Source organism: Phyllobates terribilis, unplaced genomic scaffold, assembly GCF_046119375.1.
Source record: "Phyllobates terribilis strain yellow unplaced genomic scaffold, ASM4611937v1 Scaffold_3__8_contigs__length_932513732, whole genome shotgun sequence".
NCBI classification, from domain to species: Eukaryota; Metazoa; Chordata; class Amphibia; order Anura; family Dendrobatidae; genus Phyllobates; species Phyllobates terribilis.
In genome coordinates, this window is record NW_027362763.1 from 63049150 (window position 1) to 63066000 (window position 16851).

Consider the following 16851-nt stretch of genomic DNA (forward strand, 5'->3'; position numbering starts at 1 on the left):
TGTTATCTCTGACTTCTAGTCTGTTTCTGCCACTCTGGGGGCTGTATACCCAGGCCTGTTACCTGTGATTTGTAGTCTGTTTCCGCCACTCTGGGGGCTGTATACCCAGGCTCGTTCTTGTATCTCATTGCAGTAGCAGTTCCTGTCTGAACTGTATCCTAGCCTGTTACCTGTTTGTCTCTATGTCCGTACCTTCCCTTTTCCTGCAGTATCTGAACCTGCGCCTAACTCCAACTCGTTGCCTCTGTACTTCTGCTTGTGGGTTTTGTGTCCACTCGCTACTTCATAGGAAGTACCTTGTGTGTATCTGGTTCTGCTTGTCCTTTTTCCCTTCCTCCATATCTTCCTCCTGTGTTCTAGCCATCTTCCTGTATTTTCCAGTCTGTTCCATGTGAACAGAGCCCTGTCCTCTCTGCCTTGTCCACCGCACCTGCGGTTTTGCTCCGCTGTCTTGCCCACCGCTCTGGCGGTTTCTCTCTGCTCAGACCTGCCCACCGCTCCTGCGGCTTCCCTCTGCTCTGCCTTACCCACCGCTCTGGCATTTTCTCTCTGCTCTGACTTGCCCACCGCTCCGGCGGCTTCTCTCTGCTCTGCCTTGCCCGGCGGCTTCTCTCTGCTCTGCCTTGCCCACTGCTCCGGCGGTTCCGCTCTGCTCTGCCTTGTCCACCGCACCTGCGGTTTTCGCTCCGCTGTGCTTGCTCACCGCACCAGCAGTTCCTCTCTGCTCTGCCTTGTCCTCCGCTCCGGTGGTTTCGCTTTACTCTGCTTGTCTACCGCATCTGCGGCTCTGTACCTGTCTCCCAGTCTGTACTGGACCCTATCCAGCCTGCGCTCCAACCTGCTAGTACCTCCCTGTCTGCACTCCTGCTGTGCTTGCCAGTGCCCACCTGTCTGCATACCAGCCGTGCTTGCCAGTGCCCACCTGTCTGCATACCAGCCATGCTTGCCAGTGCCCACCTGTCTGCATACCAGCCGTACTTGCCAATACCCGCCTGCCTGTATACCAGTCTAACCTGCCTGTTCCTGCATTCCCTGGTGTGGGTCAACAACTGTGACCGGGGTCTGACCTGGAGTCGCACCTGATCCCTCTGCTCGGTTCCTCCTTGGTCCACGGAGTCGACTAAGCCGCCGTGCGACCTTGGTTGGATCGGGTTGATACTTAGTTACGCCCCTCCATGCACTCCTCGGTTCATGGTACAGTGGGATCACTAATCACGCTCACACCAGTCAGTCCGGGCGCGAGCGTAACAAAGATAGAGATGGATGCACATATCCCGATGCTTTCTAGTAGCGTTTTTTTTCTCACCACATACCTGGATTCACATCTACACTGCTCAGTAATGTTCTAGAATTTCCTCCATGCTGCTGCTTGTGAACATGTGTTACATATAGACAGGAGAGCTGGGATCTCTCATGTCTATTTATATAGGAGACATTGCAACTACAGTTGTGCTCCAAAGTTTACATACCCCGGCAGAATTTTTCCTTTCTTGGCCTTGTTTCAGAGAATATGAATGATAACAAAAAAAACTTGTTCTCCACTCATGGTTATTGGTTGGGTGAAGCCATTTATTGTAAAACTACTGTGTTTTCTCTTTTTAAATCTTAATGACAACCAAAAACATCCAAATGACCCTGATCAAAAGTTCACATACCCCGCCCAGTTCTTAATACCGTGTATTGCCCCCTCTAACATCAATGACCGCTTGAAGTCTTTTGTGGTAGTTGTTGATGAGGTTCTTTATTTTCTTAGATGCTAAAGCTGCCCATTCTTCTTGGCAGAAAGGCTCCAGTTCCTCTAAGTTCCTGGGCTGTCTAGCATGAACTGCGCGCTTGAGATCTCCCCAGAGTGGCTCAATGATATTGAGGTCAGGAGATTGAGATGGCCACTCCAGAACCTTCACTTTGTTCTGCTGTAGCCAATGACAGGTCGACTTGGCCTTTTGTTTTGGATCGCTATCATGTTGGAACGTCCAAGTACATCCCATGCGCAGCTTTCGGGCTGATGAGTGCCAATTTGCCGCCAGTATTTGCTGATAACGTGCAGCATTCATCTTTCCTACAACTTTTACCAAGTTTCCTGTGCCTTTGTAGCTCACACATCCCCAAAACATTAGCGATCCACCTCCGTGCTTTACTGTAGGAATGGTGTTCCTTTCATCATAGGCCTTGTTAACCTGTCTCCAAATGTAACTTTTATGGTTGTGGCCAAAAAGTTAAATTTTGGCATTTGCACAGCAATGGCTTTCTTCTGATGATTCAACCATGCAGCCCGTTTTTTTTCAAGTGCCTCCTTATTGTGCATCTTGAAACAGCCACACCGCTGTTTTCAGAGAGTCCTGAATTTCAGCTGATGAAATTTGTGGGTTTTTCTTTGCATCCCGAACAATTTTCCTGGCAGTTGTGGCCGAAATTTTTGTTGGTCTACCTGACCGTGGTTTGATTTTTATAGAGCCCCTGATTTTCCATTTGTTAATTACAGTTTGAACGCTGCTGTCTGGCATTATCAATTCCTTGGATATCTTTTTGTATCCCTTTCCTGTGTTATACAGTTCAACTACCTTTTCCCGTATATCCGTTGACAATTATTTTGCTTTCCCCATGACTCACAATCCAGAAACGTCAGTGGCTGGATGAAAGATGCAAGAGTCTTTCTGGATCCCAGAAACTCACTCAGCTTTTATGCACACACACACTGATTACAAGTAAACAGGTCACAGGTGAGGATGTTACCTTTAGTAGCCATTGAAACCCATTTATGTCAAATTCTGTGCATGTTATCAGGCCAAAATCACCAGGGTATGTGAACTTTTGATCAGGGTCATTTGGATATTTTTGGTTGTCATTAAGATTTAAAAAGAGAAAACACAGTAGTTTGGCAATAAATGGCTTCACCCAACCAATAGCCATGAGTGGAGAAAAAGGTTTTTTGTTATCATTCATATTCTCTGAAACAAGGCCAAGAAAGCACAATGGTAGTTTCCGCCCTGCAGCTCAGAGACAACTGAAGATCATAGAGTCTGGATAAGGGAAAACTTGTGAAAAATACAGGCTATAAGTCATAGAAACAGTATTATTCCTCTTGTGCATACACAGGACAGTTTATTCTGAAGTTACCTGAAATAAAAGGAACTTTTCAAGTAAAGGTATCTTGCTTAATTTTTAAAAAAAATTTTTAAAGCACCGGTTTGGGTAATTTTGTGTAGGATAATTCACTCCTGAATACTGATGGCTCCTGCCTATCCCAATACATTGTAAGAAGCTGTAGATATATGAGCAGCCCTAGGACAGGACAGCAGCACAGGATTAAGGGAGTTTACGTGGCTCAATCCCGTCCCTCCTCGTATAGACGGCTGTTATGCGGATCTAATCTTTCTAATCCTGGAAAGTCGTCTCTTCCACTTGGCACCCGGTTACATACCACTTATTGTTATTATGAGACTAAAGTATCAGTCGTCATTATAAGTGCTCCTCCTGCGATCGTGATGATGATACGTGGGTTGAATGATGGGATTTAGTAGAGACGGCACTTTATATATGTGCTTGTAAGTGTAGCACTGGCTTGCTGCAGCAAGATGCAATGAGTCACTCAGATAGTGGCTGACTGGGTCTAATCCTCTTTATATATGGAAATTTTATCTGACAGCAGCCAAAAGTTTATCAGACAGGCTGCGCTCACTCATCACGTGAATCCCCAAAAGTGTTCTGTCTTGATTCCCAAATTAATCTCTTAATACCGCGCATCTTTCGGTCCTTAAAGCGTGTCTGTCCTTTATAACATGTAGAAAAACATAATCTTGCTGCCCTCGTCGCCCACCAGGTGAAAATAGCTCTGATGCAGATACCAGGATTAAGATGTGCAAGGACTACCCCATTTCTCATACTCAGTAACTTGGCACCCACTTTTTTTTTTAGTTGGGTTTTCCCATTCATAAGCATTTTACCAGTATTATAAGAGCTGTAACTTCCTTTTGTGCACTTCCAAGCATGTACTGCCCATGCCATTGTATAATATATGTTTGGGCTGCATGCAGTTTGACAGACAGGAAAGAGAGAAGCAGAGAAAAAGGCATTTTCTTCCACCACTTCCTGTAGAGGGACAATTACCCACCATCACTTCCTGTAGAGATAACTTGACCCACAACCACTTGCTGTTGAGAGACAATGACCTGTTACCACCTCCTGTAGAGAGTCCATGACCCACGGCTATTTGTTTTAGACAGACCATGACTAGTTACCACTTCTTGTAGAACAACAATGACCCTCCATCACTTCCTCTAGAGAGACAATGACCCGCCACTGCTTCCTGTAGAGAGACAATGACCCACAACCACTTGCTGTTGAGAGACAATGACCTGTTACCACCTCCTGTAGAGAGTCCATGACCCACGACTATTTGTTTTAGACAGACCATGACTAGTTACCACTTCTTGTAGAACGACAATGACCCTCCATCACTTCCTCTAGAGAGACAATGACCCGCCACTGCTTCCTGTAGAGAGACAATGACCCACAACCACTTCCTGTAGAGAGACAATGACCTGCCACTGCTTCCTGTAGAGAGACAATGACCCACAATCCCTTCCTGTAGAGAGATAATGACCTGCCACCATGTCATGTAGAGAGATTATGATCCGCCACCATTTTCTGCAGAGACCATGACCCACAATTACTTCCTGTAGAGAGACAATGACCTGCCGCCAATTCCTGTATAGAGACAATAACTCGCCAGCACTTCCTGTAGAGAGACAATGCCTTGCTACCACTTCCTGTAGAGAGAAAAAGACCCTTCCCAACTTCCTGTAGTGTCACTTTGCCTCCGCTGCTAGAGAATGACTACACTTCACAACTGGCAGTGGACAGAAAGTAAGACACCAAAAAACACCTAGTAGTGTCACTTCAGAGTGGTTTTTCAGTATAAAAGACATGCGTTGCACATTAAGGTTCTTTTGGCTGGTTGCCGAGCTAGTGAAAAAAATGTATTTTGCTTCTCAGGTTCCCATGATCAAGGGCGCAGCCTCCTAGTAAATGATGCCTTTGGTCAATTAACCTAGTTTGCCACCCCTGACGGCTTTCTTTGATTATGTCTGTCATCTCAACATATAAAGTCATCATAAGGCCAGCGTCGCGCTTCCGACAGTCATGGTCCAAGTTTGGACAGCGATGTGTGTAACGGCTGTGGATCTCCTGAATTCAGCAACCTTTATAGGTATATATCAGGCTACTGAGTCTGGGTCAGGAAACCCTAAGGCGGTCCAGACATTGCGGTCTGTATTCAGACTATGAATATCAGATTTGTCATGTTAGCCTTGTTGTCCTCTTCTATTAAATAAGCCATCCCAGTATTATATTTCTTATTTATTTTATTAACTATGTCTGATTATATAGCACCAACATATTCCACCGCTACAGACGTTTTCATCACTATCCCCATTGGGGCTCACAATCTAAATTCCCTATCGTTATGTCTTTGGAATGTTGGAGGAAACTGGAGAACCCACGAAAACACGAGGAGAACATACAAACTCCTTGCTGATGTCCTTTTGTAGGATTTAAACCCCAGCCCTGCAAACAAACAGTGCTAACGAGTAAGCCACCATGACTATAGGTCAATCTGATTGTCTATCACACTTTTCACTTCCATGGTGAACTTCAGTGGTACAGTCCATGCAGTTGCATCATACAGGAAGTTCTGGAGAAGGAGATGGTGACCTCTACACGGAACTTAAAGCCATGTAACTTCTCGGGGGTCAGCATATGATCACATTACCCAACTGAAGAGAAGTATACCTATAATTTCCAGATAGGGGCAACTAAATTAGATAATACTAGCTGAATCATATATAGTGGAGGAGTAGTGACAGGGTAACTAGGGAAAAAAGCCTGAAGTGCTACTCTAAGAACATCAGTTGGGTGACAACCAATATGCTCTTATAGGAGTTGTCACCCATCTATTTTAGATCTCGGTCTTGATATATCTGTCACTCGGGCAGTGGGTGTATGACGTAGACTTTCTACTGCTCTACCTGCATCCAAGTTATATTGGTCTTGTCATTGCCAGCTCCGCTCCTTTTTTATAGTTTTCTGGTGCACTGATTAGCTTCATTTATTCCTCTGCTCTGGTCGCTCATTAAATGTCAGGGCTCTATTATAGGTACAATTAGAAGAAATAAAACTGTCCGTGACCCCATCTGACGAGGAACGTTCACATGTGTCGGCGATTAACTAGAGCTCCTTCCCAGACGGCGGTTTAACAACGCACATTACACAATGGAAAGATGTGCAGCCAGAAGATAATGGCGCTGGGGACTTGTTCTCTCCTCCGTTAACATGGATCCATTGGAACGCGCGTACCAGCCATGAAATCTGTTCTGTCCTCTAAGGCCAAGTTCACTTTTGTGCTCCATATTTCCACTCTATAAATCAAATGTAGAGTATCTGAAGAAGGGTGTATATTCTCCTGAAACGTAGGCAATTCACAATAATTGGTGGCGGTTGCAATATAATCTGGTTTTAGAAGTATTTCTAAGATATGTTCACACCAAGGTTTTTTTTTTTCATATGGATTTGGAGCGGATTGACATTGTTTCAACTACTTTTCGAATAAAATTATTTATTTCAATGTGAAACCTGACTGTAGTGCGGATAAGTTCTTGAGACGTTTCTGCTCCAATTTTGACAACTCAATCAAATGAAGCAAAAAAAAATAAATTCCAACTGAAAAAAAAAAAACATTAAAAAGCATGCAAAAAAATCAGCTTTTCTTTAAGTGTGTTTTGTATTTTATATATATCTTATATACTTAGCACATAAGATAGGTAAGATAGGATAGTTGACTGTAGTTAGGTAGCAACATTAGAGTAAGGTAAGAGCTAATGTTTGGGAATAGCCCATATTGCGTGTGAGTTTTAGTGTTAGGGAAAGTGACTGCTTTCTGTAGATAGTTAGATAGGGACAAGTTCGAGTAGGAGGTGACTGTGAGCAGTGCTGCCGAATTGGGTGAACTACCAAGGAAAGGAGACTAAGGGACAAGGGAATAGTGCGACCTATTGACCAAAGAAGAGACAGTAGCCTTCCACAGAAAAGGGGTCCTTGGATAGGACAACGTGTCATGAGAAACCCTGGTCTTGCAAAACACCGAAGGTAACATACCTAAACAGGACTGAGTTTGTTGGACTAGTGGTGTTCCCGAGCAGTAGATCCAGGGCGCCAGTAGTTGAAATAGGATGCGGAGCCTCTGAGAAGGTAGAGAGACTTGCTGATCAGATCTGTGGCGACAAGCTAGGCTGTGAGGAAGTAGGGTGAAACTGTGTGCTTCACCGACCCTGGAGTAGACTACAATGAAGGAAACCATGTGTGTGAAAATGCTTTACACTGTGAAGGAAACGTGCATAAGACTTTGCACCTATTGTACATAACCCTTACCAAGTTACCATTGAGTAAAGACTGTGTTTTAGAATGGGAGTCGCCTCTATTGAACTGAGGAACCTATGGCCCTGGCCAGCCAGCACCGCCGGCTACAGGCGGTCTGCATGAGCTTAAGTCCCTCACAGCATTAACACCAACATCCAGCCAGGACCCACACTTTCATGTTGTGCATTAGGGCGTAAAAGAAGGAGACAAGTGCCTCACTCGCAGCTACCACCTCGCGCCACGCTGCAATATGACCAGTTTTTTTCCGACAAAGTTTTAACACCCACATTGTGGGAAAAAAAGAAGTGACGTGTCTTTTCTTTGATGCAGATTGACATAAGTCAAAATGTGATAAAAAAAACACTTAAAAACTTCCTTCCAAACTGAGAAACTGAAAACCGGATCGAAAAATTCAGATGACCCTGGGCAAGTAGGCACAGAGGGGACGTGCACAACCTCCAATTAGTGCCAGTTGTAGCTTTGCTCAAATGGTTTTCTCTGTTTTCCTGTATTTGATCTTGGTTGCCCAACTTCGGACCTTGCCTTTAACAATCCATTTGCCTTTCCCTTTTGTCTTGATCCGTTACCTTCCCAGAATTCTGACCTCGGACTGTGACCTGACTATGCCTTTGCCATACCTCTTTGTATTTGACCCCGGACTCCTAGACTACCCAGCTTCACAGCTTGACTGCGAGTAGTGACTAGCATACGACCAACTTTAAAGCAGCACCTTCAAGCTCTATGGAAAAGGGCTTGCAAGTGCTGCTCCTTGCCTAGGAGACCAGTTGCTGCTGACTGCAGAGGTGGCTGGTAAAGTATAAAATTAAAAATCCCACCATTGTTGAAAAATAAGTGGATTTTTAATTCAAGAAGCTGCGACAACTTCTTTAATGCACTTGGGGAAGTCCTTTTGATCCGATCTCACAGAAGAGCTTCTGCCTATGATGGAAAGGTGTCGGAACACACAGAGCATTGTAGATGGCGGTGTAGCTGCTTAATACATAATGTAAGCCTATGATTATGCCTCATCGATGTCTGATCAATGCTCTTGATGTGGATATACACGGTCTAATTATTTATTTCAACTTTTTCCTAAAATCCTTATTTTTTTTTTTCCATCTTTGCAAAAAAGAAAAAAGAGAGAAGTACCTCACATGCCCTGAATCTAATCAGAAGAAAAGTTGATTTTACTCCTGCCAAGCAAATAGGACGATCATTTTTCACATTCTTACATTTTCCAGGGTAGTTTCAAGTTAGATTATGTTACTGTTGCTTATGAGTTCCTGCAAACTCCCCGAGCCCCTGCCCTGGTTGTAGTAGTAAGGGCCCAAGTGAATTTTACAGGGGAAATATTGCTAACATTTCACGCCGTATGTTTTCTGTTGTCTGCCGTAGATACAGTTAATGTTTTGTGTGCGTCTGATTAGTGTGGAAAAAAAAAATTAATGCAGTTCTGTATTATGATTTATGGACTGAAGTCTGTGCCCGGTGTCATTTTGCCAGCTCTGAAGTAATTTTTCCTTTTTTTATTTTTCAAAAATTTTTTTTTTCTCGATTTGGATATTAGAACCGGCTACTGTTTTTGTTGATCTTTTCAACTTGTGAATGGGCCTAATTCAGATCTTAGCAGCATGGGATCTGAGAATTATTAATGCTCCAATTCAGACAGTGATATTGAGTGAGACATCGGCCAAGTGTGCGAGATGGAGAGCGGTAGAATTTCATTAAATCGTTTTCAGGTGCATTTTTCTTTCTCCCGTCAGCTCGTGTGATGCGATTTTGTAGTGGATTTAGTGAATTCCAAATTTATCTAACAAAGTCATCTGCACTTATTGTATTCTTTGTATCTTGCATGCTTGTATATGACAATTTGTAATTTCAGAAACAAGTACAGTACAGACCAAAAGTTTAGACACACCTTCTCATTTAAAGATTTTTCTGTATTTTCATGACTTTGAAAATTGTACATTCACACTGAAGGCATCAAAACTATGAATTAACACATGTGGAATTATATACTTAACAAAAAAGTGTGAAACAACTGAAAATATGTCTTATATTCTAGGTTCTTCAAAGTAGCCACCTTTTGCTTTGATGACTGCTTTGCACACTCTTGGCATTCTCTTGATGAGCTTCAAGAGGTAGTCACCGGAAATGGTTTTCACTTCACAGTGTGCCCGGTCAGGTTTAATAAGTGGGATTTCTTGCCTTATAAACGGGGTTGGGACCATCAGTTGTGTTGTGCAGAAGGTAGGTGGATACACAGCTGATAGTCCTACTGAATAGACTGTTAGAATTTGTATTATGGCAAGAAAAAAGCACCTGAGTAAAGAAAAACGAGTGGCCATCATTACCTTAAGAAATGAAGGGCAGTCAGTCCGAAAAATTGGGCAAACTTTGAAAGTGTCCCCAACTGCAGTTGCAAAAACCATCAAGCTCTATAAAGAAACTGGCTCACATGAGGACCACCCCAGGAAAGGAAGACCAAGAGTCACCTCTGCTTCTGAGGATAAGTTTATCCGAGTCACCAGCCTCAGAAATCACAGGTTAACAGCAGCTCAGATTAGAGACCAGGTCAATGCCGCACAGAATTCTAGAACCAGACACATCTCTACAACAACTGTTAAGAGGAGACTTTGTGCAGCAGGCCTTCATGGTAAAATAGCTGCTAGGAAACCAGTGCTAATGACAGGCAACAAGCAGAAGAGACTTGTTTGGGCTAAAGAACACAAGGAATGGACATTAGACCAGTGGAAATCTGTGCTTTCGTCTGATGAGTCCAAATTTGAGATCTTTGGTTCCAACCACCGTGTGTTTGTGCGACGCAGAAAAGGTGAACGGATGGACTCTATATGCCTGGTTCCCACCGTGAAGCATGGAGGAGGAGGTGTGATGGTGTGGGGGTGCTTTGCTGGTGACACTGTAGGGGATTTATTCAAAATTAAAGGCATACTGAACCAGCATGGCTACCACAGCATCTTGCAGCGGCATGCTATTCCATCCGTTTTGCGTTTAGTTGGACCATCATTTATTTTTCAACAGGACAATGACCCCAAACACAAGTCCAGGCTGTGTAAAGGCTATTTGACCAAGAAGGAGAGTGATGGGGTGCTACGCCAGATGACCTGGCCTCCACAATCACCAGACCTGAACCCAATCGAGATGGTTTGGGGTGAGCTGGACCGCAGAGTGAAGGCAAAAGGGCCAACAAGTGCTAAGCATCTCTGGGAACTCCTTCAAGATTGTTGGAAGACCATTTCCGGTGACTACCTCTTGAAGCTCATCAAGAGAATGCCAAGAGTGTGCAAAGCAGTCATCAAAGCAAAAGGTGGCTACATTGAAGAACCTAGAATATAAGACATATTTTCAGTTGTTTCACACGTATTTGTTAAGTATATATCATAGTTTTGATGCCTTCAGTGTGAATGTACAATTTTCAAAGTCAGGAAAATACAGAAAAATCTTTAAATGAGAAGGTGTGTCCAAACTTTTGGTCTGTACTGTAATTGTTTTGAAAATTTAGTTAAGGCAAAAAGAATTGCAATTTTATTGGTAGGAGGGTTGCTTGGTCTTAAAAGAACTTTTCGTATATACTTTCTTCTCACCATTCTTCTTTGCCCTCAGGTCTTCTCAGCACTCCTCTTTGCCCTCAGGCCATCTCCTTAGGGCTCCTCTCTAATCTAAGGCCGTCTGTTCAGCCCTCCACTTTGCCCTCAGGCCATCTCCTCGGCGCTCCTCTCTGCCCTCGGGCCGTCTCCTCGGCGCTCCTCTCTGCCCTCGGGCCGTCTCCTCGGCACTCCTCTCTGCTATCGGGCCGTCTCCTAGGCGCTCCTCTCTGCCCTCATGCTGTCTCCTCGGCGCTCCTCTCTGCCCTCGTGCCGTCTCCTCGGCGCTCCTCTCTGCCCTCGTGCCTTCTCCTCGGCACTCCTCTCTGCCCTCGTGCCGTCTTCTCGGCGCTCCTCTCTGCCCTCCTGACCGTCTCCTTGGTTCTCCTCTCTGCCCTCCTGACCGTCTCCTTGGCGCTCCTCTCTGCTCTCAGGTCGTCTCTTATGTGCTCCTCTCTCTGCCCTCGGGAGACTCCTGAAGACACCAAGCACGTTATATGTATTGTAATGTGAATAGTGTTGTGCATCTTTGTTATATATATTGTGTTATAAGTAATGTTAGTAATGTATAGGATGTGATAATGTAAGGAATTATAGTGTAAGACATAAAGTATAAGATGGGTAGAATAGGGATAGATAGTTGAGGTAGTGACGTTAGGGTGAGATAGGATAGTGTTTATGTTTGGGACTAGCCCATAATGGGGGGGGGTGCTTAGTTTTAGGGCAAGCGACTGCTTCCTGTAGTTAGTTGGAGTTCAAGTTCCAGTGAGAAGTGCTAAATTAGGAGAGCTGCCTTAGGGGTGATCCGGAGTGAGAGGAGACAAGGTCAGCAGAATAGTAAGATCCTAAAGTAACTGATGAGACAGAGTGGTCTTCCGGGAAAAAGGGCCCTTGGATAGGACGCCGAGTCATGAACCCCCAAGCTTGCAAATGCCGAAGGTAACGAACCTAACAGGACTGAGTTCGTGGTACTAGTGTAGATCCCGGGCACCAGTAGTGGAAGAAATAGGACGCGAAACCCCTGAGCAAATAGAGAGACTTGCTGATCAGGACTGCAGCATTAAAGCTGGGTTGTGACGAAGTAGTGTAAAACAGTGTGCCTTACTGGCCCTGGAGTAGACTACGGAAGAAGAATAATGGGTGAATCTTAATGAATTTTATTTTTTTAAAAATAAGGTAAGCAACGTTGTAAGGAAACCGTGTGTCTGATCTTGAGGAATTTGTCTTACTTCCTTTATCTGCCCCCTATTTTAATGTCTGTATGTTATCATGGTAGCTGTAAACAAATAAAAGTATAAAAATTTGCCCACTTTACCAAAAATAAAATAATAATATTCTTGAACAATACTTAACGTAGGTTACTAGTGGGAACTGTTTATGCAAAACTGTCAAGGCCCCCCCCCAATCATACATAAAAAAAATGATTTATTCTTTCTTTTTTCAGTTGCAGCAAGCGGCTGATGTGTCTCAGATGAGAGGGGCCAGGGTTATTTCTGCGGAAGATATACTTTTTCTCATGCGCAGAGATAAGGTAAGAAAAATATCTGCTGATTTATGAATTAGAGATAGTTATGTCAGAATATAAGCGCTAGGGTGTCGGGGTTTGTCCGTCGATGTCAGGGTATCAGATGTGAATATTGGGGAAATTCAGATTTTCTGCAATGTAAGCATAAATGATAGCAGTAGACATCTACATCTGCAGTAAGTACATCCCAGCCCTTTTTCTTGATACAACGCATCTGATGCCAAAGTATCACAGAAAAATTAGATACTGATCTATTCTGATCATTAAATGGGTTTTCCTATGAACAAAAGTACGTTTTAATCAATAGATCTTGGAATAATAATAATTTCCACAATTGGATGTGTTTAGATAAAATGTTCCTGTGCTGAGATAATCTTATAAATGTGCCCCTGCTGTGTACTGTGTAATGACTGTGTCTGATCGTACAGGAACACGGTCTGATCATACCACATCTCCTGGGCAGGGGAGGACGCAAAAGAGTATACAGACATTACAGCAGAGGAACACATTTAAACACATCCAATTGTGGAACTTATTATTATTCAAAGATCTATTGATTAAAAACCCCTTTAACTATTCGTTCAAAGTAAAAAAAAACAAACAACTAGTGTGTTTGGTATTCTGTAGTCTTATTAGTTGCCCCATTGAAGATTAAGTATTGGTGAGTTATTGCTGTCCTTTGTGGACAAGAAAATAACTTCTAAATTCCATTATACTGCCCCCTATGTACAAGAATATAACTACTATAATACTGCCCCTATGTACAAGTATATAACTACTATAATACTGCTCCCTATGTACAAGAATATAACTACTATAATACTGCTCCTATGTACAAGAATATAACTACTATAATACTGCCCCTATATACAAGAATATAACTACTATAATACAGCTCCTATGTACAAGAATATAACTGCTATAATACTGCCCCCTATGTACAAGAATATAACTACTATAATACTGCCCCCTATGTACAAGAATATAACTACTATAATACTGCCCCCTATGTACAAGAATATAACTGCTATAATACTGCCCCCTATGTGCAAGAATATAACTACTATAATACTGCCCCTATGTACAAGAATATAACTACTATAATACTGCCCCCTATGTACAAGAATATAACTACTATAATACTGCCCCTATGTACAAGAATATAACTACTATATTACTGCCCCCTATTTACAGGAATATAACTACTATAATACTGCTCCTATGTACAAGAATATAACTACTATAATACTGCTCCCTATGTACAAGAATATAACTACTATAATACTGCTCCTATGTACAAGAATATAACTACTATAATACTGCCCCTATGTACAAGAATATAACTACTATAATACTGCCCCCTATGTACAAGAATATAACTACTATAATACTGCCCCTATGTACAAGAATATAACTACTATATTACTGCCCCCTATTTACAGGAATATAACTACTATAATACTGCTCCTATGTACAAGAATATAACTACTATAATACTGCTCCCTATGTACAAGAATATAACTGCTATAATACTGCCCCTATGTACAAGAATATAACTGCTATAATACTGCCCCCTATGTACAGTAATATAACTACTATAATACTGCTCATATGTACAAGAATATAACTACTATAATACTGCCCCTATGTACAAGAATATAACTACTATAATACTGCTCCCTATGTACAAGAATATAACTACTATAATACTGCTCCTATGTACAAGAATATAACTACTATAATACTGCCCCTATGTACAAGAATATAACTACTATAATACTGTCCTTATGTACAAGAATATAACTACTATAATACTGCCCCTATGTACAAGAATATAACTACTATAATACTGCTCATATGTACAAGAATATAACTACTATAATACTGCTCCTATGTATAAGAATATAACTACTATAATACTGCTCCTATGTACAAGAATATAACTACTATAATACTGCTCATATGTACAAGAATATAACTACTATAATACTGCCCCCTATGTACAGTAATATAACTACTATAATACTGCTCATATGTACAAGAGTATAACTACTATAATACTGCCCCTATGTACAAGAATATAACTACTATAATACTGCTCCCTATGTACAAGAATATAACTACTATAATACTGCCCCTATGTACAAGAATATAACTACTATAATACTGCCCCCTATGTACAAGAATATAACTACTATAATACTGCCCCTATGTACAAGAATATAACTACTATATTACTGCCCCCTATTTACAGGAATATAACTACTATAATACTGCTCCTATGTACAAGAATATAACTACTATAATACTGCTCCCTATGTACAAGAATATAACTGCTATAATACTGCCCCTATGTACAAGAATATAACTACTATAATACTGCCCCCTATGTACAGTAATATAACTACTATAATACTGCTCATATGTACAAGAATATAACTACTATAATACTGCCCCTATGTACAAGAATATAACTACTATAATACTGCTCCCTATGTACAAGAATATAACTACTATAATACTGCTCCTATGTACAAGAATATAACTACTATAATACTGCCCCTATGTACAAGAATATAACTACTATAATACTGTCCTTATGTACAAGAATATAACTACTATAATACTGCCCCTATGTACAAGAATATAACTACTATAATACTGCTCCTATGTACAAGAATATAACTACTATAATACTGCTCCTATGTACAAGAATATAACTACTATAATACTGCTCCTATGTACAAGAATATAACTACTATAATACTGCTCATATGTACAAGAATATAACTACTATAATACTGCCCCTATGTACAAGAATATAACTACTATAATACTGCTCCTATGTACAAGAATATAACTACTATAATACTGCTCCTATATACAAGAATATAACTACTATAATACTGTCCCTATGTACAAGAATATAAGTACTATAATACTGCTCCCTATGTACAAGAATATAACTACTATAATACTGCTCATATGTACAAGAATATAACTACTATAATACTGCCCCCTATGTACAAGAATATAACTACTATAATACTGCTCCTATGTACAAGAATATAAGTACAATAATACTGCCCCTATATACAAGAATATAACTACTATAATACTGTCCCTATGTACAAGAATATAAGTACTATAATACTGCTCCCTATGTACAAGAATATAACTACTATAATACTGCCCCTATTTACAAGAATATAACTACTATAATACTGCTCCTATGTACAAGTATATAACTATTATAATACTGCTCCTATGTACAAGAATATAACTACTATAATACTGCTCCTATGTACAAGAGTATAACTACTATAATACTGCCCCGATGTACAAGAATATAACTACTATAATACTGCCCCCTATGTACAAGAATATAACTACTATAATACTGTCCCCTATGTACAAGAATATATCTACTATAATACTGCTCTTATGTACAAGAATATAACTAATATAATACTGTCCCTATGTACAAGAATATAACTACTATAATACTGCCCCATATGTACAAGAATATAACTACTATAATGCTGCCCCCTATGTGCAAGAATATAACTACTATAATACTGCTCCTATGTACAAGAATATAACTACTAGAATACTGCCCCCCCTTTGTACAAGAATATAACTACTATAATACTGCCCCATATGTACAAGAATATAACTACTATAATGCTGCCCCCTATGTGCAAGAATATAACTACTATAATACTGCCCCTATGTACAAGAATATAACTACTATAATACTGCTCCCTATGTATAAGAATATAACTACTATAATACTGCCCCTATTTACAAGAATATAACTGCTATAATACTGCTCCTATGTACAAGAATATAACTACTATAATACTGCTCCTAAGTACAAGAATATAACTACTATAATACTGCTCCTATGTACAAGAATATAACTACTATAATACTGCCCCCTATATACAAGAATATAACTACTATAATACTGCCCCTATGTACAAGAATATAGCTACTATAATACTGCTCCTATGTACAAGAATATAACTACTATAATACTGCCCCCTATGTACAAGAATATAACTACTATAATACTGCCCCTATTTACAAGAATATAACTACTATAATACTGCTCCTATGTACAAGAATATAACTACTATAATACTGCCCCTATTTACAAGAATATAACTACTATAATACTGCTCCTATGTATAAGAATACTAGATGGTGGCCCGATTCTAACGCATCAGGTATTCTAGAGTATTATGCGGCCGACCGGGCGCGAATAATCAGCGAAGCAGTGTTTAAATGGGTTGTGCACTAATT

General features: G+C 40.9%; 1 protein-coding gene across 3 annotated transcripts in view; it reads left to right on the plus strand.

Moving 5' to 3' along the window:
- The window catches only part of SUPT3H (SPT3 homolog, SAGA and STAGA complex component), a 633482-nt gene that overhangs the window by 406456 nt on the left and 210175 nt on the right, over positions 1–16851 (plus strand). For all 3 annotated transcript variants that reach the window (XM_073673939.1, XM_073673940.1, XM_073673941.1), the window contains one exon: positions 12463–12549. In XM_073673939.1, the coding sequence (XP_073530040.1) occupies positions 12463–12549 (87 nt within the window). The remainder of the gene's footprint in view (positions 1–12462; positions 12550–16851) is intronic.